Here is a 24,933-nt window from a genome sequence, read left to right on the forward strand (position 1 = left end):
CAACGCTTTACGACGTTGATTTCCTTACACTCCCTTCCCCACAGCTTCACGAGGGAGGGAAGAAGGGGGAGAAGCAAACAGGTGCAGGTGTGACTATGGACGCCAACTCTGCCGCCATCGACACACGAAAAATTATGCATTAAAATGGAATAAAAAATGATGTTAAATTATTTTTAAAATCGTAGACTCATCGTAGACGCGCACTAATACTCAGACGGGCTCGATATGAATCACGACTATAAGATACCCGAATTTGGTTAAACTGCACCGCAAAATGTGGGAGGAGTTAGGAATCTAAATCGAAGGGGACAGACACTCACACAACTACAGTTTTATATATATAGATTTGTCATTTGAATTACATCATACAAAATTGAGTGCGGTTTATATATTTACAGACTATATACTGCATCTTCAGATTGCGTAACACTACATACATTACAATAAACAACAGACATCAAAATCAATGGAAACTGCAGTTGTGATCCCTGAGCCGGTGGCACGTAAACAGCACCATCTGAAGGTGGCCGATGCCAGCGCCGCCTAGACTGGCTTCCGTGCCGGTGGCACGTAAAAAGCACCATCCAAATCGTGGCCGATGCCAGTGCTGCCTCGACTGGCTTCTGTGCCGGTGGCACGTAAAAAGCATCATCCAAATCGTGGTCGATGCCAGCATCGCCTCAACTGGCTTCCGTGTCAGTGGCACGTAAAAAGCATCATCCGAATCGTGGCCGATGCCAGTGCCGCCTCGACTGGCTTCCGTGCCGGTGGCACGTAAAAAGCATCATCCGAATCGTGGCCGATGCCAGTGCCGCCTCGACTGGCTTCCGTGTCAGTGGCACGTAAAAAGCATCATCCGAATCGTGGCCGATGCCAGTGCCGCCTCGACTGGCTTCCGTGCCGGTGGCACGTAAAAAGCATCATCCGAATCGTGGCCGATGCCAGTGCCGCCTCGACTGGCTTCCATGCCGGTGGCACGTAAAATGCACCAATCCGATCGTGGCCGTTGCCAGCCTCGCCTGGCACCTGTGCAGGTGGCACGTAAAAAGCACCCACTACACTCACAGAGTGGTTGGCGTTGGGAAGGGCATCCAGCTGTAGAAACATTGCCAGATAAGACTGGAGCCTGGTGCAGCCTTCTGGCTTCCCAGATCCCCGGTCGAACCGTCCAACCCATGCCAGCATGGAGAACGGACGTTAAACGATGATGATGATGATGATGATGAGATTATACATTATGTCTGGACTTGTCTCTTTGGTTGTTGTATCTTCAGGACTTACTCAAATGAATAGAGCAATGGCAGAGTTATGTTCTTAATATTCTTCGCAGGAAGTAGCCTCACTACTCATGGATGTAATCAAAGAGAAGCCATTTTCACTGATATCTGAGATAAATAATTCCAGATGATTCTACAGCCGTTTTTCGTAACTTTCAATTTTCAATGAGGGTTTCAATGTTGTACCTTCGTCTTGAAGGACCAGGTAAACTATTCGAGCAATACTAAATATCTATTTCTTTATTACCCACAAGGGGCTAAACATAAAGGGGACAAACAAGGACAGACATAGGTATTAAGCCGATTACATCGACCCCAGTGCGTGACTGGTACTTTAATTTATCGACCCCGAAAGGATGAAAGACAAAGTCGACCTCGGCGGAATTTGAACTCAGAGCGTAACGGCAGACGCAATACCTATTTCTTTATTACCCACAAGGGGCTAAACATAGAGGGGACAAACAAGGACAGACATAGGTATTAAGTCGATTACATCGACCCCAGTGCGTAACTGGTACTTTAATTTATCGACCCCGAAAGGATGAAAGGCAAAGTCGACCTCGGCGGAATTTGAACTCAGAACGTAACGGCAGACGAAATACCGCAAAGCATTTCGCCCGGCGTGCTAACGTTTCTGCCAGCTCGCCGCCTATCGAACTATACTAAATATCGAACTAGGAACATTTAAATATTTTATGCATGCTAATATTCATTTCAGTTCATTTCTAGAACTGGTCGTGAAGTTGATTATCTAAAGGATGTATTCAAAAATACGTATCAACATTTCCCTTTGGAAGTATCGTCGTGTACGTAAAAACCAGGACATGGAAATATTTTCTGCAAATTTATTATTATTTTCAGTTTAATATAATCACTGTATTCCTGCTGTCGCAACTTCGGTATAGGTACCGGAAGTACCGGATACATTTCAAGAAAGTTTTCTTTATATATGGGGCGGGGTGGGGGTTAAGGTTCGTGTTAGGGGTGGGTGAAAAGATGTAAACAAAGCCACTTCCGGTACCTATACCGAAGGATCGCCAAGGCGGCAATCTTTCGTCTCTAGTAGACCTTTCTGTCGATTTCCGTAAATTTTTTTTTTTTTTTTACATATGGGCTTGCGGGAACTTTTGAAGTAATGAGAGCGAAAGAGACTAAGAGAAAGCGATTGTATGACGAGGGAAGTTCTTTTGAAGTTACCGTGCATGGGAGCATTGATGTACATGTGTGTGTGTGTGTGTGTTTGATGGGGTGTGGGAGACAGAAAGTATGTTGTGTAAGTGAAGTGCTTCTGTTAGTGTGTGTGAAGAGACAGAGTAATGTGTGAAAGAAAGAGATAACTGAAATTTTTTACTCGGTGTATGTGTATATGTATGTATATTACTTCAAAAGTTCCCGCAAGCCCATATGTAAAAAAAAAAAAAAATTTTACGGAAATCGACGGAAAGGTCTACTAGAGACGAAAGATCGCCTTAAAACAGATGTTTAATCAACTTACCGTTTTCAAATGTAAACAATCAATCAGTGTGTTATACATTTTCACCGAAGTAAATACCAGCTTGTTAGAATGAGGTTAACCAATGTTTTATCAACTTTATTCTACACAAATGTCGCAGGTGCTCCGCATTTCGACAATAAAATCATTCTTTGTCACAATAAACGAGTGAAGCTGACATTATGTCTCCAGCCGTATTTTCGATATTAAATATTCTTTTCTACTCTAGGCACAAGGCCCGAAATTTTATGTTTTGGGTATTCAGTCTTCTGAAATATAGGGCAGACAAGGAAAGAAAAGAACAGAGAAGCATACACGTAACCTACCATCATATCAAGCTGGAATTTGTATGTCCTTTATTTTTGACTTACTTCAGTCTATGAGCTGAAACTATGCTGGGGTATAATTATACCCTTCAAGGGTATAACTGAACAGTGGAGGCGCAATGGCCCAGTGGTTAGGGCGTTGTGAGTGTTTATTGAGCGAAAACACCTAAAAGCTCCACGAGGCTCCGGCAGGGGATGGTGGTAATCCCTGCTGTACTCTTTCACCACAACTTTCTCTCACTCTTACTTCCTGTTTCTGTTGTACCTGTATTTCAAAGGGCCGGCCTTGTCACTCTCTGTGTCACGCTGAATATCCCCGAGAACTACGTTAGGGGTACACGTGTCTGTAGAGTGCTCAGCCACTTACACGTTAATTTCACGAGCAGGCTGTTCCGTTGATTCGGATCAACCGGAACCCTCGCCGTCGTAACCGACGGAGTGCTTCCAGCCAACCATATGATAGGGATGTAAACAAACCAACACTGGTTGTCAAGTGGTGGTGGGGCAAACAAATAGAAAGATACACACACACACATATAAATCCTGCAGGGTAGTGCTCCATCGTGGACACAGTCAACTGAACCTAGTAAAATATACCTGTATGTTGTGTGTGTATAGTGGTGGCTCGTGTATAGGAACTGTGGAACTGCAGCAACTCTGTAGACGTTTTTGACCAACAGGATGAAAGCTTTTTCATCACTAGGATTCTAGCACTGCAACACTGATGGAAGAAGTGGGTGAACTATGTTGAAAAATAAACCTCATTTGGTCACATTCCAAGAGAAAATCTTGGTTAGCCTATGTACGACGTAGCTTGAATCTTTTACATATGCCACCAGTGCGGGTGCCAGTAAGGCGATCACACTCGAATGGTGTTTCTTACGTGCCACCGGCATGGAGGCCAGATAGCCGCTCTGGCAACGATCACGCTCGGATGGTGCTCTTACTATCCTACTAGCACGGGGCTCGAGTGCCAGTAGTGTGACACTAACAAATACCCACTTTGAAACCTGCCATTATTTATTAATTAATTGGATCCCTATGTATTTTTTCAATTTTCATTGCTTTCCAACCACATGCTTCTGGGTTCAGTTCTCACTACATGGCACTTTGGACAAGTGTCTTCTACTACAACAGTGCTTTATAAATAGATGGGTAGATGGAAGTGCCGCCTCGACTGGCTTCCATGCAGGTCGCACATAAAATGCACCAATCCGACCGTGGCCGATGCCAGCCTCGCCTGGCTCCAGTGCAGGTGGCACGTAAAAAGCACCCACTACACTCACGGAGTGGTTGTCGTTAGGAAGGGCATCCAGCTGTAGAAACACTGCTAGATAAGACCGGAGCCTGGTGCAGCCTTCTGGCTTCCCAGATCCCCGGTCAAACCGTCTAACCCATGCTAGCATGGAGAACGGACGTTAAACGATGATGATGATGATGATGACCATCGACATCCTGAACATATTTATTTAGTGACATTCAAGTTGAATTTTAAAATTTACAGCCAACCCTGCACATTTTCAGAACACCCTCTTCTACTGTTGATTAACTTACCTCAGTTACAGAAAATATCAACAATTTTGAACATTGCAAACAATTTATTTAACAGGTGCTCTGATCACTAACTACCTCTTTGTTCAGTTAGTAGCATGTCTTTGATTCCACAACTTCTGTGCACCAAATAGATCAGAGTAAACTCTTTACTCTTTTACTTGTTTCAGTCATTTGACTGCGGCCATGCTGGAGCACCGCATTTAGTCGAGCAAATCGACCCCGGGAATTATTCTTTGTAAGCCCAGTACTTATTCTATCGGTCTCTTTTGCCAAACCGCTAAGTGACGGGGATGTAAACACACCAGCATCGAATACCTGCCAAGAAGGTACCACCATTTACCTGATATTAGAATGCTGACTGCATCTCTCACTGTTTTTAACTTACAGATCTTTATGAGCAAAGGCAGGTTTATTCACCAAAATTATTTCTTCAATCATATATTTAATGTCAGTTTTCCTCATACTACAATGGATTGGACAGATGCTTTTCCTGACAACACTTACCTGTGCCGGTGGCACATAAAAAGCACCCACTACACTCTCGGAGTGGTTGGCGTTAGGAAGTTGCATCCAGCTGTAGAAACTCTACCAAATCAAGCTTGGAGCCTGGTGCAGCCATCTGGTTCCCCAGTCAAAATCGTCCGACCCATGCTAGCATGGAAAACGGATGTTAAACGATGATGATGTTTCAAGTAAAAGACTTTTTTTTTTAATACCAGGTCTTTGAAATCACAGAGCAACCAGCCAAAATGGTCTCTCACAGACTTTCTGCAGTTTGTCAACTAAATTCAAGCACAATACATTAGTTGACCCTTGGAGAAAAAAAAAAAAAAACTTACCCAAGGTGCTGCATTCTAGGATGAAATCCAAAATATATGGTTGCAAACTTCTTAACCAAATATCCAGGTCTGTATCTATGTTAGTATGTTGATCAAATTAGACATTCATCATCATCATCGTTTAACGTCCGGTTTCCATGCTAGCATGGGTTGGACGTATGACTGAGGGCTGGCGAACCAGATGGCTGCACCAGGCTTCAATCTTGATCTGGCAGAGTTTCTACAGCTGGATGCCCTTCCTAACGCCAACCACTCCGAGAGTGTAGTGGGTGCTTTTACGTTCCACTGGCATGGGGCCAGTCAGGCGACACTGGCAACGACCAAGCTTGAATCTTTTACATATGCCACCAGTGCGGGTAACGATCACGCTCGAATGGCGTTTCTTACGTGCCACCGGCATGGAGGCCAGATAGCCGCTCCGGCAACGATCACGCTCGGATGGTGTTTCTTATGTGCCACCGGCATGGAGGCCAGATAGCCGCTCTGGCAACGATCACGCTCGGATGGTGCTCTTAATATCCTACTAGCACGGGGCTCGAGTGCCAGTAGTGTGACACTAACAAATACCCACCTTGAAACCTGCCCTTATTTATTAATTAATTGGATCCCTATGTATTTTTTCAATTTTCATTGAGACCATCGACATCCGGAACATATTTATTTTGTGACATTCAAGTTGAATTTTTATCCGTTTGTGTCCGTTGCCAGCCTCGCCTGGCCCCCGTGCCGGTAGCACGTAAAAGCACCATCCGTTCGTGGCTGTTTGCCAGCTCTGTCTGGCACCTGTGCAGGTGGCACGTAAAAAGCACCCACTACACTCACGGAGTGGTTGGCGTTAGGAAGGGCATCCAGCCGTAGAAACACTGCCAAATCTGACTGGGCCTGATGAAGCCTTCTGGCTTCACAGACCCCAGTTAAACCGTCCAACCCATGCTAGCATGGAAAACGGATGCTAAACGATGATGATGATGATGATGACAGCATCACCATATGGCACAACCTTAATCCCTGATATAGTTTTAATATTGGGGCTATGACCGCCCCCTGGTGGAAGTTGATAAATTATAGAGGGAATTATATTAACAAAGTGAATACAAATACTTTAATTTCTTTAGTATTTAAACCGGCCAAAGTATTTAATCTGTTTTATGTTCAAACTGACCAGATCCAGGCTCTCACACCTACCCTACAATGTTATTCTACATTAAGTAATTACACCATCAAGATCTTGAAGATACGAGATACTCTTTCTCTCTTTTACTTGTTTCATTCATTTGACTGCGGCCATGCTGGAGCACTGCCTTTAATCGAGCAACTCGACCCCGGGACTTATTCTTTTGTAAGCCCAGTACTTATTCTATCAGTCTCTTTTGCCGAACCGCTAAGTAACGGGAACATAAACACACCAGCATCGGTTGTCAAGCAATGCTAGGGGGACAAACACAGACACACACACGCATATATATACATATATACGACGGGCTTCTTTCAGTTTCCATCTACCAAATCCATTCACAAGGCTTTGGTCGGCCCGAGGCTATAGTAGATGACACTCTGCCAAGGTGCCGCGTAGTAGGACTGAACCCAGAACCATGTGGTTGGTTAGCAAGCTACTTACCACATAGCCACCCCTGCGCCTATATATATATATATATATATATATATATATATATATATATATATATATATAGTTCAAATTGACAGAAAACAAAAGACAAAGACAGGTGAGGTACCAACAAGTACTAAATCCACTCATAAGGCTTTGGTCGGCCCGAGGCTATAGTAGATGACACTTGCCCTAGGTGCCACGCAGTGGGACTGAACCCGGAACTACTTACCACACAGCCACTCCTGCGCCTGATTATGTATTATTAATTCAAATCAATGGGAATCAATAAGTATTACGTTTGATAGAATAATCTGAACACTAAAGGGTTAAATACCAGGAGATTTGGGTACATATTTTTCAGGATAAGACAGCTATGATTCTTAATTATCCTAAATTGCATTATTCTTTAAAATAGAATTTAACATGAATATTATATTGGAATAAGGTGCATCAAAATAGGCGCAGGAGTGGCTGTGTGGTAAGTAGCTTGCTAAACAACGACATGGTTCCAGGTTCAGACCCACTGCATGGCATCTTGGGCAAGTGTCTTCTGCTATAGCCCCGGGCCGACCAATGCCTTGTGAGTGGATTTGGTAGACGGAAACTGAAAGAAGCCTATATAGGTGCAGGAGTGGCTGTGTGGTAAGTAGCTTGATTACCAACCACATGGTTCCGGGTTCAGTCCCACTGCGTGGCATCTTGGGCAAGTGTCTTCTGCTATAGCCCCGGGCCAACCAATGCCTTGTGAGTGGATTTGGTAGACGGAAACTGAAAGAAGCCCGTCGTATATATGTATATATATATATATATGTGTGTGTGTGTATGTGTTTGTGTTTCTGTGTTTGTCCCCCTAGCATTGCTTGACAACCGATGCTGGTGTGTTTACGTCCCCGTCAACTAGCGGTTCGGCAAAAGTGACCGATAGAATAAGTACTGGGCTTACAAAGAATAAGTCCCGGGGTCGATTTGCTCGACTAAAGGCGGTGCTCCAGCATGGCCGCAGTCAAATGACTGAAACAAGTAAAAGAGTAAAGAGAGTAAAATGTTTAATTTTCATTCAAATTTTCCTCAATTTCATTAAAATTTGGATACTCTCTCTTTTACTCTTTTACTTGTTTCAATCATTTGACTGCGGCCATGCTGGAGCACCACCTTTAGTCGAGCAAATCGACCCCGGGACTTATTCTTTTGTAAGCCCAGTACTTATTCTATCGGTCTCTTTTGCCGAACCGCTAAGTGACGGGGATGTAAACACACCAGCATCGGTTGTCAAGCAATGTTAGGGGGACAAAGACAGACACACAAACACACACACACATACATACATATATATGATGGGCTTCTTTCAGTTTCCGTCTACCAAATCCACTCACAAGGCATTGGTCGGCCCAAGGCCATAGCAGAAGACACTTGCCCAAGATGCCAGGCAGTGGGACTGAACCCGGAACCATGTGGTTGGTAGGCAAGCTGCTTACCACGCAGCCACTCCTGTGCCTATTTATTTTTTTTTTTTTTTTACCTCAATCAGAAGTGACAGGGGCTAAATGTGTTAGCTTTATTCATGTTGAAAAAAAAAATATTGTTAGTGAATGGGCAAAACCCAAAATGAATCAGATTGCAAAGAATGGGACAACTAAAGTAAGTTTCATAAAACTTTATCAAAAGCAATTGACAAATCAAAAAATGAGCAATTTGACCCCTCTAAAACACAATTCATTTTCATAACTCTGAATCAATCAATAACCAATGGAATACATGTAATAAACCAATAATTGTTAATACCACAAATCACAAAAATAAAATTTAAATTAGGCTCTATTCCATGTCTTAGGGGCAGGGAAAAACATTTCGATTCTAAGCTCACATTTTTGGAAATATGTTTTACTAGCAGTATCGCCCGGTGTTGCTCTGGTTTGTTTCGACCCTTTAGAATTGGAATTTTTAAAAAGTAAAAATTTTGCATTATGCAGCTTGTTATTCTCTTTAAGTGAACAGTTTTCTGGTTGAAATACACTGATAAATGGCGATACAGCAGTCAAAAAATCGTAAAAAATAGGGATTTTCATAGAAAAAAAGCACCATTTTGATGTAAATAATTTTTGTTGTTAACATGGTCCGATTTGAATTTTTTTCTTCTACAGAAGGAAGAGCAAGCCTTCTTCTACCATACTCTCAATTTTGGTCAACTTGCGCCGCAGGGTCTTGGAGGAGATAGTGTTAGTTGAAGGCTACCAAACCTGCCATACACAGACAAACATTACAGTGATGTTTTTTTCACAGTATGAATACGTTTGTGAACAGATAACGTGCTTCTGTATGAGAACGGTTTACCACAGATATCACAGTGATACGGTTTTTCCCCAGTATGAATACGTTTATGAACAGTTAATGCACTTCCATCGGTGAAAGATTTACCACAGATATCGCAGGGATAGGGTTTCTCTCCCGTATGCACGCGTCTTTTGTGTAATGTCAACTGGCATGTTTGAGTGAAAGACTTTCCACAGATATTGCAGTGATATGGTTTTTCTCCTGAATGAATACGTTTGTGAACGGTTAACGTGCTTCCGTCAGTGAAAGATTTACTGCAGATATCGCAGTGATAAGGTTTTTCCCCTGTGTGAATACGTTTGTGAGAAGTTAACGTACTTCCATCGGAAAATGATTTACCGCAGATATCACAGCGATACGGCTTTTCCCCTGTGTGAATACGCTTATGTTTAGTCAAAGAACTTCCATCATTGAATGATTTACCACAGATATCACAGTGACATACCTTCTCTCCGGTATGAGTGTATATATGTTTAGTCAAAAGATAAGCTTCAGAAAATGATTTACCACAGATGTTACAGTGACACGGCTTCTCACCTGTATCAAAACATATGTGCCTAATTAAGCTAGACCGTTGAGAGAATGATTTACCACAGGTATCGCAATAGTATGGTTTCTCACCTGTATGAATACGTTTGTGTTTAGTTAGTGTACTTCCATCAATGAATGATTTGCCACAGGTATTACAGTGATATGGCTTCTCACCTGTATGAATAAGTTTTTTGTGAGATGTTACCTCACTTCCATTACTGAAAGATTTACCACAGATATCGCACTGATATGGTTTCTCACCTGTATGAATGCGTTTGTGGGAATGTAAATGAACTTTTTGAAAGAATGACTTTCCACAGATATCACAGTGATATGACTTCTCACCTGTATGAATGTTTTTGTGTTTAGTCAAATTACCTCTTTCAGAGAACGACTCACCACAAATACTACACTCATACGGTTTCTCACCTGTATGAATACGAATGTGACTCGTTAAGCCATTCGTCTGCGAGAACGATTTACCACAGATATCACAGTGATATGGTTTTTCACCTGTATGAATACGTTTGTGACCAGTTAAGTGGCCTCTCAGAGAGAATGATTTACCACAGGTATCACATTTGTAGGGCTTTACCCCGGTATGGATGTGCTTGTGAGTAATTAAGGTATGTTTGCGCAAGAATGATTTACCACAGATATCACAGTTGTGTGGTTTCTCCCCTGTATGCATATGTCTATGTTCGGTAAAGTTTCGTCTCAAAGTGAACGATTTACCACAGATATCACATTCATACGGGGTCTCTCCAGTATGAATGCGTTTGTGAGTAGTTAGCGTTCTCAACCGAGGGAATGATTTACCACAGACATCACAGATATGAGGTTTCTCCCCTGTATGCGTATATCCGTGTTCGGTGAAGTTTCTTTTTATGGTGAATGATTTACCACAGATATCACAGTTGTATGGTTTCTCTTCTGCGTGAATACGTTTATGATTTGTGAGGCTGCTTTTTAGAGAGAACGTCTTTTCACAGATATCACAATGATACGACGATTTTCCTACCTTCTTTGGCAATTCTTCAGGAGAATCCATTCGTCTCTAAATTTTTTTTCCACACAACAGTTATATTGGTATTTCACCCTCTATCTATTTATTACTGCTCCAATGAAAACCCTTCCATTGCACTGTTTCCATTAACTTTTAATCTCTGTTGGAATCAGAAAACAGTAGTAAACTATTTTCTAAATCTGTCCAAATTTAACTGGAATACAAAATCTTCCCATTGACTTTCTACAGAAATGAAGAGCAATGTTCCAGTCGGAAGAACTAACTCTCAGTAACTTAGAGTTAAATTTAATAGAGAGAAAGTTTTAGCGCCTCTGTATAATATCTTCCTTTTGTCTGTGAATGATGATAAATATACTGATAATATATCTTCAATGCCAATGCCATCTCATATTCTGAAATGATAGAGAAACAAAGTAAGATAATGTAAGAATTTTTAAAAAATAGCAATTCAACAGACAAATTTTTCAACAATTCTATATGATAAACTATATTCTATATTGATATATATATAAGGCGGCGAGCTGGCAGAAACGTTAGTGCGCAGGGCGAAATGCTTAGCGGTATTTCGTCTGTCGTTACGTTCTGAGTTCGAATTCCGCCGAGGTTGACTTTGTCTTTCATCCTTTCGGGGTCGATAAATAAAGTACCAGTTTCGCACTGGGGTCGATGTAATCGACTTAATCCCTTTGTCTGTCCTTGTTTGTCGCCTCTATGTTTAGCCCCTTGTGGGTAGTAAAGAAATATATATTCTATATTGATAAACTATAAATTTTTACTTCAACATGCACATTTTAATTTGTTGTTCAAATTTTTCTTTATGGTTAATTTGTTATTTAAATTACATAAAAAACAAAATTGTGTGAAATTTCCGCATTTATAGTATACATCTAAACCTTCGGATTGTGAACCATTACACATATTACAATAAACAATAATTACTATACGTGGCTGTGTGGTAAGTAGCTTGCTTACCAACCACATGGTTCTGGGTTCAGTCCCACTGCGTGGCACCTTGGGCAAGTGTCTTCTACTTTAGCCTCGGGCCGACCAAAGCCTTGTGAGTGGATTTGGTAGACAGAAACTGAAAGAAGCCCGTCGTATATATGTATATATATGTACGTGTGTGTGTGTGTGTGTGTGTGTTTGTCCCCTCACCATCGCTAGACAACCGATGCTGCTGTGTTTACGTGCCTGTAACTTAGCGGTTCAGCAAAAGAGACCAATAGAATAAGTACTGGGCTTACAAAGAATAAGTCCTGGGGTCGATTTGCTCAACTAAAGGCGGTGCTCCAGCATGGCCGCAGTCAAGTGACTGAAACAAGTAAAAGAGTATCATATCTGGACTAGTATCTTCGACTGTTGTATTTTCAGGGCTTCTTCAGCTGCCTCTGATATCCAGTAATGTTCCCAGAATTTGGAACTGAACCCTTTATTAAAACTGCCCAGGGTACATCATTCTCATTTCACTGTGCATACCAAGATATCCTTCTCATTAGTTATTCAATTACTTGTTAAATAAAAAATGGTTAAATGGCAATGATGATGATGATGATGATGACGATGATAATGACAATTTCACTCAAGGTCAATGACATTATTTTCCCAATAATTTTGAAGACTGAATGATGACAAGGTGTGTGATAGAGGAGAGCAAATCTTCAATAATTTTGACTGTACAGAATATGTAATACTGCTCACTGAGAAAGGTAAAGATAACTGGTTTCAAATTTTAGCACAAGGCCAGCAATTTCAGGGAAGAAGCCCCTTGTATATATGTATATATATGTACGTGTGTGTGTGTGTGTGTTTGTCCCCCCCACCATCGCTAGACAACCAATGCTGGTGTGTTTACGTGCCTGTAACTTAGCGGTTCAGCAAAAGAGACCGATAGAATAAGTACTAGGCTTACAAAGAATAAGTCCTGGGGTCAATTTGCTCAACACCTAAAGCTTCACAAGGCTCCTGCAGGGGGGGGGGGACCCTGCTGTACTCTTTCACCACAACTTTCTCTCACTCTTTCTTCCTGTTTCTGTTGTACCTGTATTTCAAAGGGCCAGCCTTGTCACACTCTGTGTCACGCTGAATCTCCTCGAGAACTACGTTAAGGGCACACGTGTCTGTTGGTTACATCAACCCTAGTGCACAACTGGTATTTATTTTAATGACCCCAAAGAGATGAAAGGCAAAGTCAACCTTGGCAGAATTTGAACTCAGAACATAAAGCCAGATGAAATGCTCCTAAGTATTTTGCCCAGTGTGCTAACAATGTTGCCACTTAATGGTTTAAAGAATTTGGTTGTTTACAACTGTTTCCATCATCTTTGAGATGTAGATGTGATGCCACTAATTTGTTACACTTCAAGCAGAGTACACCCTACACCCACCCACCCACTACACTCTTGAAATGGTTGGCATGAGGAAGGACATCCAGCCATAGAAACCATGCTACATCAGACTGGAACCCGGTGCAGTTCCCCCACCTTACAAGTTTTCAGTCAAACCCATGCCAGCAAGAAAAACGGACGTTAAATGATTATGCTGATAATATATCTTACACTGGGATCGAACTCCCTCTTACAACATAAAGTATTAAACTCAACACATAGGCGCAGGAGTGGCTGTGTGGTAAGTAGCTTGCTAACCAGCCACATGTTTCTGGGTTCAGTCCCACTGCGTGGCATCTTGGGCAAGTGTCTTCTGCTATAGCCCCGGGCTATAACACATAAACACATTGTATCAGTATACGAAGTTTAAAATTTTTTAGTTACCTAGAAACTATGTTAAAAAACAGCCGTTCAAACCGAAAAGATCCCAATTCTATTATTTACATACATTATTACAGCATTAAAACAAACGTTTATCAACTTACCGTTTTCGGATGCAATCAGTGAATGAATGCGATATGTGTTTTCACCAAACTCCCAAAGTAAATATCTGGTTGTTAGATCGAGATTTACCAATGTTTTATCAACTTTATTCTACAGCAACGTTCGGGCACCGACCAATTCGTTCGGCAATAAAATTCTAACTTACAATTAGGAACAAGTGAAGCTGACTTTACGTCTCCAGCCGTACTTTCGATGTCGCATTAAACCTCAATGGTAGTAGTGTCCCTTCGTAGAGGTTGCGAGCTCATAAGGAGGCGGCGCGGCAATCTTTCGTCTCTAGTAGACCTTTCCGTCGATTTCCGTAAAAAAATTTTTTTTTTTTTTTTACATATGGGCTTGCGGGAACTTTTGAAGTAATGAGAGCGAAAGAGACTAAGAGAAAGCGATTGTATGACGAGGGAAGTTCTTTTGAAGTTACCGTGCATGGCAAGCATTGATGTACATGTGTGTGTGTGTGTTTGATGGGGTGTGGGAGACAGACAGTATGTTGTGTAAGTGAAGTGGTTCTGTTAGTGTGTGTGAAGAGACAGAGTAATGTGTGAAAGAGAGAGATAACTGAAATTTTTTACTCGGTGTATGTGTATATGTATGTATATTACTTCAAAAGTTCCCGCAAGCCCATATGTAAAAAAAAAAAATTTTTTACGGAAATCGACGGAAAGGTCTACTAGAGACGAAAGATCGCCGGAGGCGCTGGGTGTTTCTAAATGAGATGTGAGAATTCCTCGGAATAAAATATTGAAACCCGACGCAATACATAAATTTTAAAGACATTTTGAGGAAGATATCTTAATCTTTAGAATATGAATAAGGCATCGCGCTATTAGTGGGTGAAAATCTTTATATATAAAAGTGAAGTTGTGTGTCTGTCTCCTACGATTTAGATTCCTAACTACTCCCACATTTTGCGGTGCAGTTTAACCAAAACCGGGTATCTTATAGTCGTGATTCATATCGAGCCCTTCTGGGTATTAGCGCGCGTCTACGATGAGTCTACGATTTAAAAAATAATTTACCATCATTTTTTTCCCATTTTAATGCATTTTTTTCGCTATTATATAAGGGAAGTAACTCTCTAAAAATGTCTACGATGAGTCAACGATTTAAAAAAAAATTTACCATCATTTTTTTCCATTTTTAATGCATTTTTTTGCTATGTTTTTGGCTATAACTCTCTAAAAATGCTTATATAGTTATTTCCCTTACAAACCCGAGCAACGCCGGGCGATACTGCTAGTATGTATATAAGAAGAAAATGGAGATTAAGAAGTTAATAATTCTTTATTCTTAACAGCAGATTGGTCGTCTTCACTTACGACCGTTTCTATTAATACTCGATAAACATTAAATCTATATGTTATGCAACATGAGCATAATATTATTAGAGGGAAAAGGATGTTCCTTTGGAGACTATATATGTGTGTTTATGAATTCATTTTAGCTGACTTTATATATATGTATATAATTTTTGTCAAAGACCTATAATCCTTTAAAGGAATGCTAGCATCCTAGTTCTCCGGTTTATTCCAGTGTGGATGTGGAAGCACTCCGTCGGTTACGACGATGAGGGTTCCGGTTGATCCGAATCAACGGAACAGCCTGCTCGTGAAATTAACGTGTAAGTGGCTGAGCAATCCACAGACAAGTGTACCCTTAACGCAGTTCTCGGGGATATTCAGCGTGACACAGAGAGTGACAAGGCCGGCCCTTTGAAATACAGGTACAACAGAAACAGGAAGTAAGAGTGAGAGAAAGTTGTGGTGAAAGAGTACAGCAGGGATCACCACCATCCCCTGCCGGAGCCTCGTGGAGCTTTAGGTGTTTTCGCTCAATAAACACTCACAACGCCCGGTCTGGGAATCGAAACCGCGATCCTATGACCGCGAGTCCGCTGCCCTAACCACTGGGCCATTGCGCCTCCACTTATTCCAGTGTAAGGGTAATTTGGTTGGAACCTTATAGAAACTCTTCTCTAAATACCTTACAAAGGAAAATAGATATAGTGATATCATTATTCAGTGTCTAATAATTTATGCCAGATTATATCTTCAATTAGCGAAAGGAAATTAATCTAATTTGTATAATAACTGTAATCGTAGTAAACGCCATAACAGTAATATTAATAAAAACGTTATCAGTGAAAGTAAATTTGAAAAGTCTAGTGGACAAGGGGAAACAATCCATGTCAAATCCCATTTCAACTTCTTGAATGGAGATAAAATGTCAAATAGCAATTATACTGAATGTAATGATATGAAACAGAGTAATAATACGAGTACTAATGAAAATACTTTTTGTGATTGCAGGGTTAGAAGTGAATGTTTATTGTAAAAGTATGCTGTTTACAGGTGTATACTCTTTTACTTGTTTCAGTCATTTGACTGCGGCCATGCTGGAGCACCGCCTTTTAGTCGAGCAAATCGACCCCGGGACTTATTATTTTGTAAGCCCAGTACTTATTCTATCGGTCTCTTTTGCCGAACCGCTAAGTAACGGGGACATAAACACACCAGCATCGGTTGTCAAGCAATGCTAGGGGGACAAACACACACACATACACATATATATATATATATATATATATATATATACATATATACGACAGGTTTCTTTCAGTTTCCGTCTACCAAATCCACTCAAAAGGCTTTGGTTGGCCCGAGGCTATAGTAGAAGACACTTGCCCAAGGTGCCATGCAGTGGGACTGAACCCGGAACCATGTGGTTGGTAAACAAGCAACTTACCACACAGCCACTCCTGCGCCGTATGGTGGTATTTAAAGGTAAAAATGTCTTCTACCATAGGGGCTACGTAGAATTTTGTTAAGAAACACGTCTCTAACCATATATACATCTTTAATAATCGGAACAGGTCTTCTGTCAGCCTCAGCAAATTATTTGGGACTTGAAAGAGAAGAAAAAAAAATTTAGATGGTTTACCATCTTAATGTGTTGTTATGAAGGAGAGAATAAAGTTCTAGCTACTGTGACAATAAACTGCTCAATATAATTATAGTTTGGTGGGCAATCATCTGCAGCAGATGACAGAACTTATTTGATAAATATAATTTTAAATGGTACTATTTGAAATACTGTTCTCGAGTTCTACAAAAGAAAATGAATCATGGATCTATAATTAAGACGTCTGGCAGCTGACTTGGCAGACACCCATAAAATTATCGACCACCGTACAAACAATAACTCAGAGCGCCTTTTTAAACTCCACCCATCTAACACCCGTGGACATATTTACAAAGTAAGAAAACAGCACAGCTCCCATGACTTCAGGAAACATTTTTTCACGCTGAGAGTTGCTGAAGCATGGAACAAACTGCCGGCATCAGTTGTTAGTTGTCGGAGCACTGCATCCTTCAAAACTTCCATGCTTCCTGAGATTCGCCAACACTACACTTGATTTCCTCCCCTCCATACACACGCAAGCATGTATCTGACTCATACACTGTTCACTTTCCAGGCATTTGTACATTACTGTATGTACTTTATACGTACTTTCTGACAAGTTGTGGTGCACCTGAGCACTGTATACAATAATTTCATTATTATTATTATTTAAAAACTCCACCTGTCTAACACCTGTGGACATATTTACAAAGTCAGAAAACAGCACAGCTCCCATGACTTCAGGAAACATTTTTTCACGCTGAGAGTTGCTGAAGCATGGAACAAGCTGCCAGCATCAGTTGTTAGTTGTTGGAGCACTGCATCCTTCAAAACTTCCATGCTTTCTGAGATTCACCAACACTACACCTGATTTTCTCCCCTCCATACACACACAAGCATGTATCTGACTCATACACTGTTCGCTTTCCAGACATTTCTACATTACTGCATATACTTTATATGCACTTTCTGACAAGTTGTGGTGCACCTGAGCACTGTATACAATAATTTCATTATTATTATTATTATAATTTTCATTGATCACATGACTGGTGCAACTTTTCACTAAACTACCCAGGAAATGTGTTTTATCAGCTTTCTTCTACTTTTACTTCTCTAAAACACTGTTCTTTTTTTTCCTTTTTTATAAAAAAACACAATGAGGCGATAAACCTCTTACTTAGTTCAGAATTCTTTTTTTTCCTTTTGAAGCACAATGAGGCTGTAAACCTCGTACATAGTTCAATATTGAAAAAACACACCCACGAGGCAATAAACCTCTCACTTTTTTTTTTACATTTTGTAGACTCTTTTTGAGTCCAAATGTCCAATACTTCAAGTTTTCCGTCCGATCAGGCCCCTCGCTTCATCGAAGCATCTATTCGGTTCCAAGCTGGACCACTTGGCCATATATCTAGAGGAGTCTACTGGGAAGGAATTCATTATCCTGCACAGTTTGTTATCCCATAAGACCTCCGCAGCCACCTGCGAAGGCCACTCAGGGTCCTCCGTGCAGGACAGAAGTCCCTCCCATTCAAATTTTTTTAATTCATTCTGCAAAGTTCCTCCCTTGTAGAAGAGGACCACAAATTCCTCCTCCAGCGGCACACCCGCCGAAGGAGAATCGGGACACGCCGGCAGCATGTCACAACCCGCTGGCAATGTCCCATTTTTCTTTTTCCCTCGGGCCGCGGGAGAGTGGTGTTCCTTTGCTGTGTCCAGCAGGTCCTCCTTTTCTCACGCAGCCCTTGGGTCCTTCAGAGGGCAACCATTGTTGCCCACCTTGGGAAGCAAACCTCTTACCACACAGCCACACTTGCACCTGTGGTGGAAGCACTCCGTCGGTTACAACGACGAGGGTTCCGGTTGATCCGAATCAGCGGAACAGCCTGCTCGGGAAATTAACGTGTAAGTGGCTGAGCACTCCACAGACACGTGTACCCTTAACGCAGTTCTTGGGGATATTCAGCGTGACACAGAGAGTAACAAGGCCGGCCCTTTGAAATACAGGTACAACAGAAACAGGAAGAAAGAGTGAGAGAAAGTTGTGGTGAAAGAGTACAGCAGGGATCACCCCCCCCCCCTGCCGGAGCCTTGTGGAGCTTTTAGGTGTTTTCGCTCAATAAACACTCACAACGCCTGGTCTGGGAATCGAAACCGCAATCCTATGACCGCGAGTCCGCTGCCCTAACCACTGGGCCATTGCGCCTCCATACCTGCACCTGTATTAACAAAGTGAACACAAAAAACTTTTATTTCTTGAGGTAAATGTCTTAAATAACGAGAGGAGAGGTTGCATACTTTTCGGGTTAAAACCTCAATCAAAAAATGTGATTCTTAAATGTTCTAAACTTGTATTATTTTCATAAATGGAATTTATTTAGAATCTTATGATTGAATGAAATACATCAATATTTTATTAATTTTGACTTGAATTTTTTCTTAATTTCAGTTGCAATTTGTATTTGGAAAAAGTTGGAATGGATTTCATCTTACTCCTGGTCAGAGCTGACCTGGGTTATATGTTTCTTCTGGGTTATATGTTTCTTCTGGGTTATATGTTTCTTCTGGGTTATATGTTTCTTCTGGGTTATATGTTTCTTCTGGGTTATATGTTTCTTCTGGGTTATATGTTTCTTCTGGGTTATATGTTTCTTCTGGGTTATATGTTTCTTCTGGGTTATATGTTTCTTCTGGTTATATGTTTCTTCTTCTGGTTATATGTTTCTTCTGGGTTATATGTTTCTTCTGGGTTATATGTTTCTTCTGGGTTATATGTTTCTTCTGGGTTATATGTTTCTTCTGGGTTATATTTTCTTCTGGGTTATATGTTTCTTCTGGGTTATGTTTCTTCTGGGTTATATGTTTCTTCTGGGTTATATGTTTCTTCTGGGTTATATGTTTCTTCTGGTTATATGTTTCTTCTGGGTTATATTTTCTTCTGGGTATATGTTTCTCTGGGTTATATGTTTCTTCTGGGTTTATGTTTCTTCTGGGTTATATGTTTCTCTGGGTTATATGTTTCTTCTGGGTATATGTTTCTCTGGGTTATATGTTTCTTCTGGTTATTGTTTCTTCTGGGTTTATGTTTCTTCTGGGTTATATGTTTCTTCTGGGTTATATGTTTCTTCTGGGTTATATGTTTCTTCTGGGTTATATGTTTCTTCTGGGTTATATGTTTCTTCTGGGTTATATGTTTCTTCTGGGTTATATGTTTCTTCTGGGTTATATGTTTCTTCTTAAAAAAGGCGGCGAGCTGGCAGAAACGTTAGCACGCCGGGCGAATGCGTGGCCGTATTTCGTCTGCCGTTACGTTCTGAGTTCAAATTCCGCCGAGGTCGACTTTGCCTTTCATCCTTTCGGGGTCGATAAATTAAGTACCAGTTGCGCACTGGGGTCGATGTAATCGACTTAATCCCTTTGTCTGTCCTTGTTTGTCCTCTCTGTGTTTAGCCCCTTGTGGGTAGTAAAGAAATAGGTATTTCGTCTGTCGTTACGTTCTGAGTTCAAATTCCGCCGAGGTCGACTTTGCCTTTCATCCTTTCGGGGTCGATAAATTAAGTACCAGTTGCGCACTGGGGTCGATGTAATCGACTTAATCCCTTTGTCTGTCCTTGTTTGTCCTCTGTGTTTAGCCCCTTGTGGGTAGTAAAGAAATATATATGTTTCTTCTGTTAATGTTAAATTAAGTATAATTTTAGACAATGTGCAAGACCCAGGATGAATCAGACTATAAGATAGGAGATAACTAAATTATGTTATGTAAAATTTTATTAAATTTAACCCTTTAGTATCTAAACTGGCCAAAAGTATTCTGCCTGTTTTATGTTCAAACTGGCCAGATCTGGTCTCTCACACCAACCCTACAATATCTTTTAAAAAATTAACAGCTACCTCATCAAAATCTCATAGCTACAAGATAAGGCATGATTAGTTCAAAGCAATCATCATCATCATCATCATCATCATTTAGCGTCCGTTCTCCATGCTAGCATGGGTTGGACGGTTCAACTGGGGTCTGTGAAGCTGAAAGGCTTCATCAGGCCCAGTCAGATCTGGCAATGTTTCTACGGCTGGATGCCCTTCCTAACGCCAACCCCTCCGTGAGTGTAGTGAGTGCTTTTTACGTGCCACCCGCACAGGTGCCAGACAGAGCTGGCAAACGGCCACGAACGGATGGTGCTTTTACGTGTCACCGGCACGGGGGCCAGGCGAGGCTGGCAACGGACACGAACGGATGGTGCTTTTACGTGCCACCAACACGGGGGCCAGACTGAGCTGGCAAACGGCCACGAAACGGATGGTGCTTTTACGTGTCACCAGCAATGTGGATAAAAAAGGATTAATTTTGGCAGAATAATGTGAACACTAGAGGGTTAATGAAATGGGTAAATAAAAAGGAACAACAATTTGACCCTTCTAAAACACAACTCATTTTCACAACACCAAAGCAATAAACAAGCAATGCAATATAAATACTGAATCATTTATTATTACTCCCACAAAAGAGAAAAATAGAGAAAAGCATTCATTCCATGTCTTAGATGAATAAGGAAAAAATAGTCCAACTTCTATGTTACATTTTTGAGATCATGGTTTTAATGACTGGATGCCCTACTAATCACCCTCAATTTTGTAGTGTACTGGATGTATTATATTATGGAGCCAGTGTTATAGAAGCTGTTATGTTGCTTGTGAGATTAGAGTGCTGATGTGTCTGTTCATTTGCCACCCGTTTCACAGAATGTGTTTCTAAGTCAGTGGTTTTCACCCAGGGTTCTGCCAGTACAGTCCAGGGGTTCTGCAAGAAGTTGCAAAACTGCTAAAATCGGCAGTAATTTTTAATTCTCCTGAGCAGATATGTGTGTATAAGACTATTAAATTATTGCACAGGGGTTCCTCGAGCCAGTGGAATGTTTCCTTGGGATTCCGCTCCAGTAAAAAGTTTGAAAAGCACTTGTATATAAGACTATTAAATTATTGCACAGGGGTTCCTTGAGCCAGTGGAATGTTTCCTTGGGGTTCCGCTCCAGTAAAAAGTTTGAAAAGCACTGTTCTAAGTAGACGAGACAGAGAATGATTAGCCACTTACATCACTGCGATGGTGTTTCTGCAGGATAAAAACACCTGTGTCTAGTTAAACCACTATTTAGAGAAAACGCTCTACCACAGATATTACACTGATATGGTTTTTCTCCTGTATGCATACGGTAATGTTTAGTCAAATCACTATTTTGCGAGAAAGATTTACCACAGATATTACACTGATAGGGTTTATCTCCCGTATGGATACGTCTATGGATTGTCAGATGAGCCGTTTGGGAGAAGGATTTATCACAAAACTCACAGTGATAAGGTCTCTCACCTGTATGTGTACGACTATGAACAGTTAGATGACCCGTCTGAGAGAAGGATTTACCGCAGATAGTACAGTGATATAGCCTCTCACCTGTATGAGTGTATTTGTGACTAGTTAAATGATATTTTTCAGAGAATGTTTTACCACAGATATTGCATTCATATGGTTTCTCACCTGTATGAGTACGTATGTGCCTAATAAGGCCAGAACGTTCCGAGAACAATTTACCACAAATATCACAGTGATATGGCTCCTCTCGAGTGTGTACACATTTGTGAGCAGTCAGTTCACTTCCAGTTATGAATGATTTACCACAGGTATCGCAATGATATGGTTTCTTTCCGATATGAATACAATCGTGAACGCTTAAGGTTCTAGCATAAGCAAAAGACTTCCCACAGATATTACACTGATATGGTTTTTCCCCCGTGTGAATACGTTTGTGAACGGTTAAACCACTTGTGTATCGGAATGATTTCCCGCAGATATCACAGTGATACGGTCTTTCCCCTGTATGAATAAGTTTGTGACGGTTTAATGGGCTTCTGTAAGTGAACGCCTTACCACAGATATCACAGTGGAAAAGATTTTCCCCGGTATGAATGCGTTTGTGAACAGCTAATGGACTTTGATCAGTGAATGATTTATCACAGATATCACAGTGATAGGTTTTCTCTTTCGTATGAATGTGTTTCTTGTGAACTGTCAATTCACTTCTTTCCGTGAATGATTTACCACAAATGGCACAGTAATATAGCTTGCTTCCTGAATGGATACGTTTGTGAACAGTTAACGTGTGTCGATAACTGAACGATTTACCACAGATATCACAGTGATGTACTTTTTCCCCTGTGTGAATACGTTTATGAACATTTAATCCACTTCCGTCAGCAAAAGATTTACCACAGATATCGCACGGATAGGGTTTCTCACCTGTATGCATGCGTCGCTTGTGAATTGTCAATGGGCTTGCTTGGGCAAAAGATTTCCCACAGATATTGCAGTGATACGGCTTTTCCCCGGTATGGAGACGTTTGTGACCGGTCAACGCACCTCTGTAACTAAACGACTTACCACAGATGTCACAGTGATATGGTTTTTCTCCTGTATGGAAACGTTTGTGAACAGTCAATCCACTTGAATAACCGAAGGATTTACCGCAGATATCACAGTGGTACGGTTTTTCCCCAGTATGAATGCGTTTGTGATAATTTAATGGACTTTGAGCAGAGAATGATTTACCACAGATATTACAGTGATATGTTTTCTCTTTCGCATGAATGTGTCTTTTGTGTATCGTCAACTGACTTGTTCCGGAGAATGATTTACCGCAAATATTACAGTCATACGGTTGGCTTTCTGTATGAATACGTTTGTGAACAGTTATTGCACCTGAATAGCGGAATGCTTTACCACAGATATCACAGTGATACGGTTTTTCCCCTGTATGCATACGTTTGTGAACGTTTAACCCACTTCCGTCGGTGAAAGATTTACCGCAGATATCACACGGATACGGTTTCTCTCCCGTATGAATGCGTCTCTTGTGTATCATCAACTGGCTTCTTCGTGTGAATGACTTACCACAAGTTTCACAATCGTATGGCTTTTCCCCTGTATGAATACGTTTGTGAACAGCTAATCCACTTGCGTAGGGAAAAGATCTACCGCAGATTTCACATTCGTATGGTTTTTCCCCTGTGTGGATACGTTTGTGAACAGTTAATTTACTTCCAGCAGGGAATGATTTACCACAGACATCACACTCATATAGCTTCTCTCCTGTATGAATACGTTTATGAGAAGTTACTGCACTCCTGTTACTGAATGACTTACCACAGACATCACAGCAATATGGTTTTTCACCTGTATGAATCCGTTTATGAACAGTTAATTTACTGCCAAAGCTGAACGACTTATTACAAATATTACAGTGATAAGGCTTCTCACCTGTATGAATACGTTTGTGAGTCGTAACCGAGCTTCCGTTACTGAATGATTTACCACAGATATCGCACTGGTATGGTTTTTCACCTGTATGAATGCGTTTGTGAGAAAGTAAATGGACTTTTTGAAAGAATGATTTTCCACAGATATCACAGTGATATGACTTCTCACCTGTATGGATCTTTTTGTGTTTAGTTAAATTACCACTGTCGGAGAACGAGTCCCCACAAATTTTACATTTATAAGGTTTCTCTCCTGTATGAACACGTATGTGCCGAGTTAGGCCATCGGTGTGAGCAAACGATTTACCACAGATATCACAGTGATATGGCTTTTCACCTGTATGGATACGGCCGTGACTGGTTAGGTGACCTCTTAGAGAGAATGATTTACCACAGATATCACATTCATATGGTTTCTTTCCAGTATGGAGGTGTTTGTGAGTAATTAAGTTATGTTTACGCAAGAATGATTTCTCACAGATATCACATTTATATGGCCTCTCTCCTGTATGAATATTTTTATGTTCAGTTAGCTTACTTCTAGCTACAAATGATTTACCACAGATATCACAGTTGTGTGGCTTCTCCCCTGTATGCGTACCCCTATGTTCAGTTAAGTTAACTTTTACAGTGAATGATTTCCCACAGATATCGCAATGATATCGTTTCTCTGCTCTCTCTTTTTTGTCAATACATTTATGAGTAGCAAGTTTACTTTCCTGAGCGAATGACTTTTTACAGATATCACAGTGGTACGATGGTTCCCCTATCTCTTTCGGCAATTCTTCAGGGCAACTCATTCTCCTATATTTTAAGTTCTCAGGACAATTACATTCATATTTTTTCTCTACTT

At 40.9% G+C, this 24,933-nt stretch overlaps 2 protein-coding genes across 2 annotated transcripts in view; both read right to left on the reverse strand.

Annotated features, from left to right (window-relative positions):
• Positions 1–24,933, reverse strand: part of LOC115224098 (zinc finger protein 721-like) — a 43,889-nt gene that overhangs the window by 2,498 nt on the left and 16,458 nt on the right. The window contains exon 3 of the mRNA XM_036512799.1: positions 22,236–24,909. Coding sequence (XP_036368692.1) covers positions 22,236–24,880 — 2,645 coding nt within the window. The 5' untranslated portion in view covers positions 24,881–24,909. The remainder of the gene's footprint in view (positions 1–22,235; positions 24,910–24,933) is intronic.
• On the reverse strand, positions 9,274–14,084 carry LOC115224064 (zinc finger protein 239-like). Its single transcript, XM_036512800.1, has 3 exons — positions 13,856–14,084; positions 10,438–11,378; positions 9,274–9,594 (listed from the first exon to the last, which is right to left on the reverse strand). The coding sequence occupies exons 2-3, from the start codon at positions 11,008–11,010 to the stop codon at positions 9,355–9,357; spliced, it is 813 nt and encodes a 270-aa protein (XP_036368693.1). The 5' UTR covers positions 11,011–11,378; positions 13,856–14,084; the 3' UTR covers positions 9,274–9,354.

The sequence above is a fragment of the Octopus sinensis genome, linkage group LG24 (assembly GCF_006345805.1).
Source record: "Octopus sinensis linkage group LG24, ASM634580v1, whole genome shotgun sequence".
NCBI classification, from domain to species: domain Eukaryota; kingdom Metazoa; phylum Mollusca; class Cephalopoda; order Octopoda; family Octopodidae; genus Octopus; species Octopus sinensis.

Bases quoted from the DNA above. Each gene is read 5' to 3' on its own strand.
- LOC115224064 (XM_036512800.1), bottom strand. From the start codon at position 11,010: ATGGATTCTCCTGAAGAATTGCCAAAGAAGGTAGGAAAATCGTCGTAT. The intron at 9,595-10,437 runs TCGTTCTCGCAG...ATCTGTGGAAAG, and splicing joins ACTGTGATATCTGTGGTAAA to TCTTTCACTCAAACATGCCA.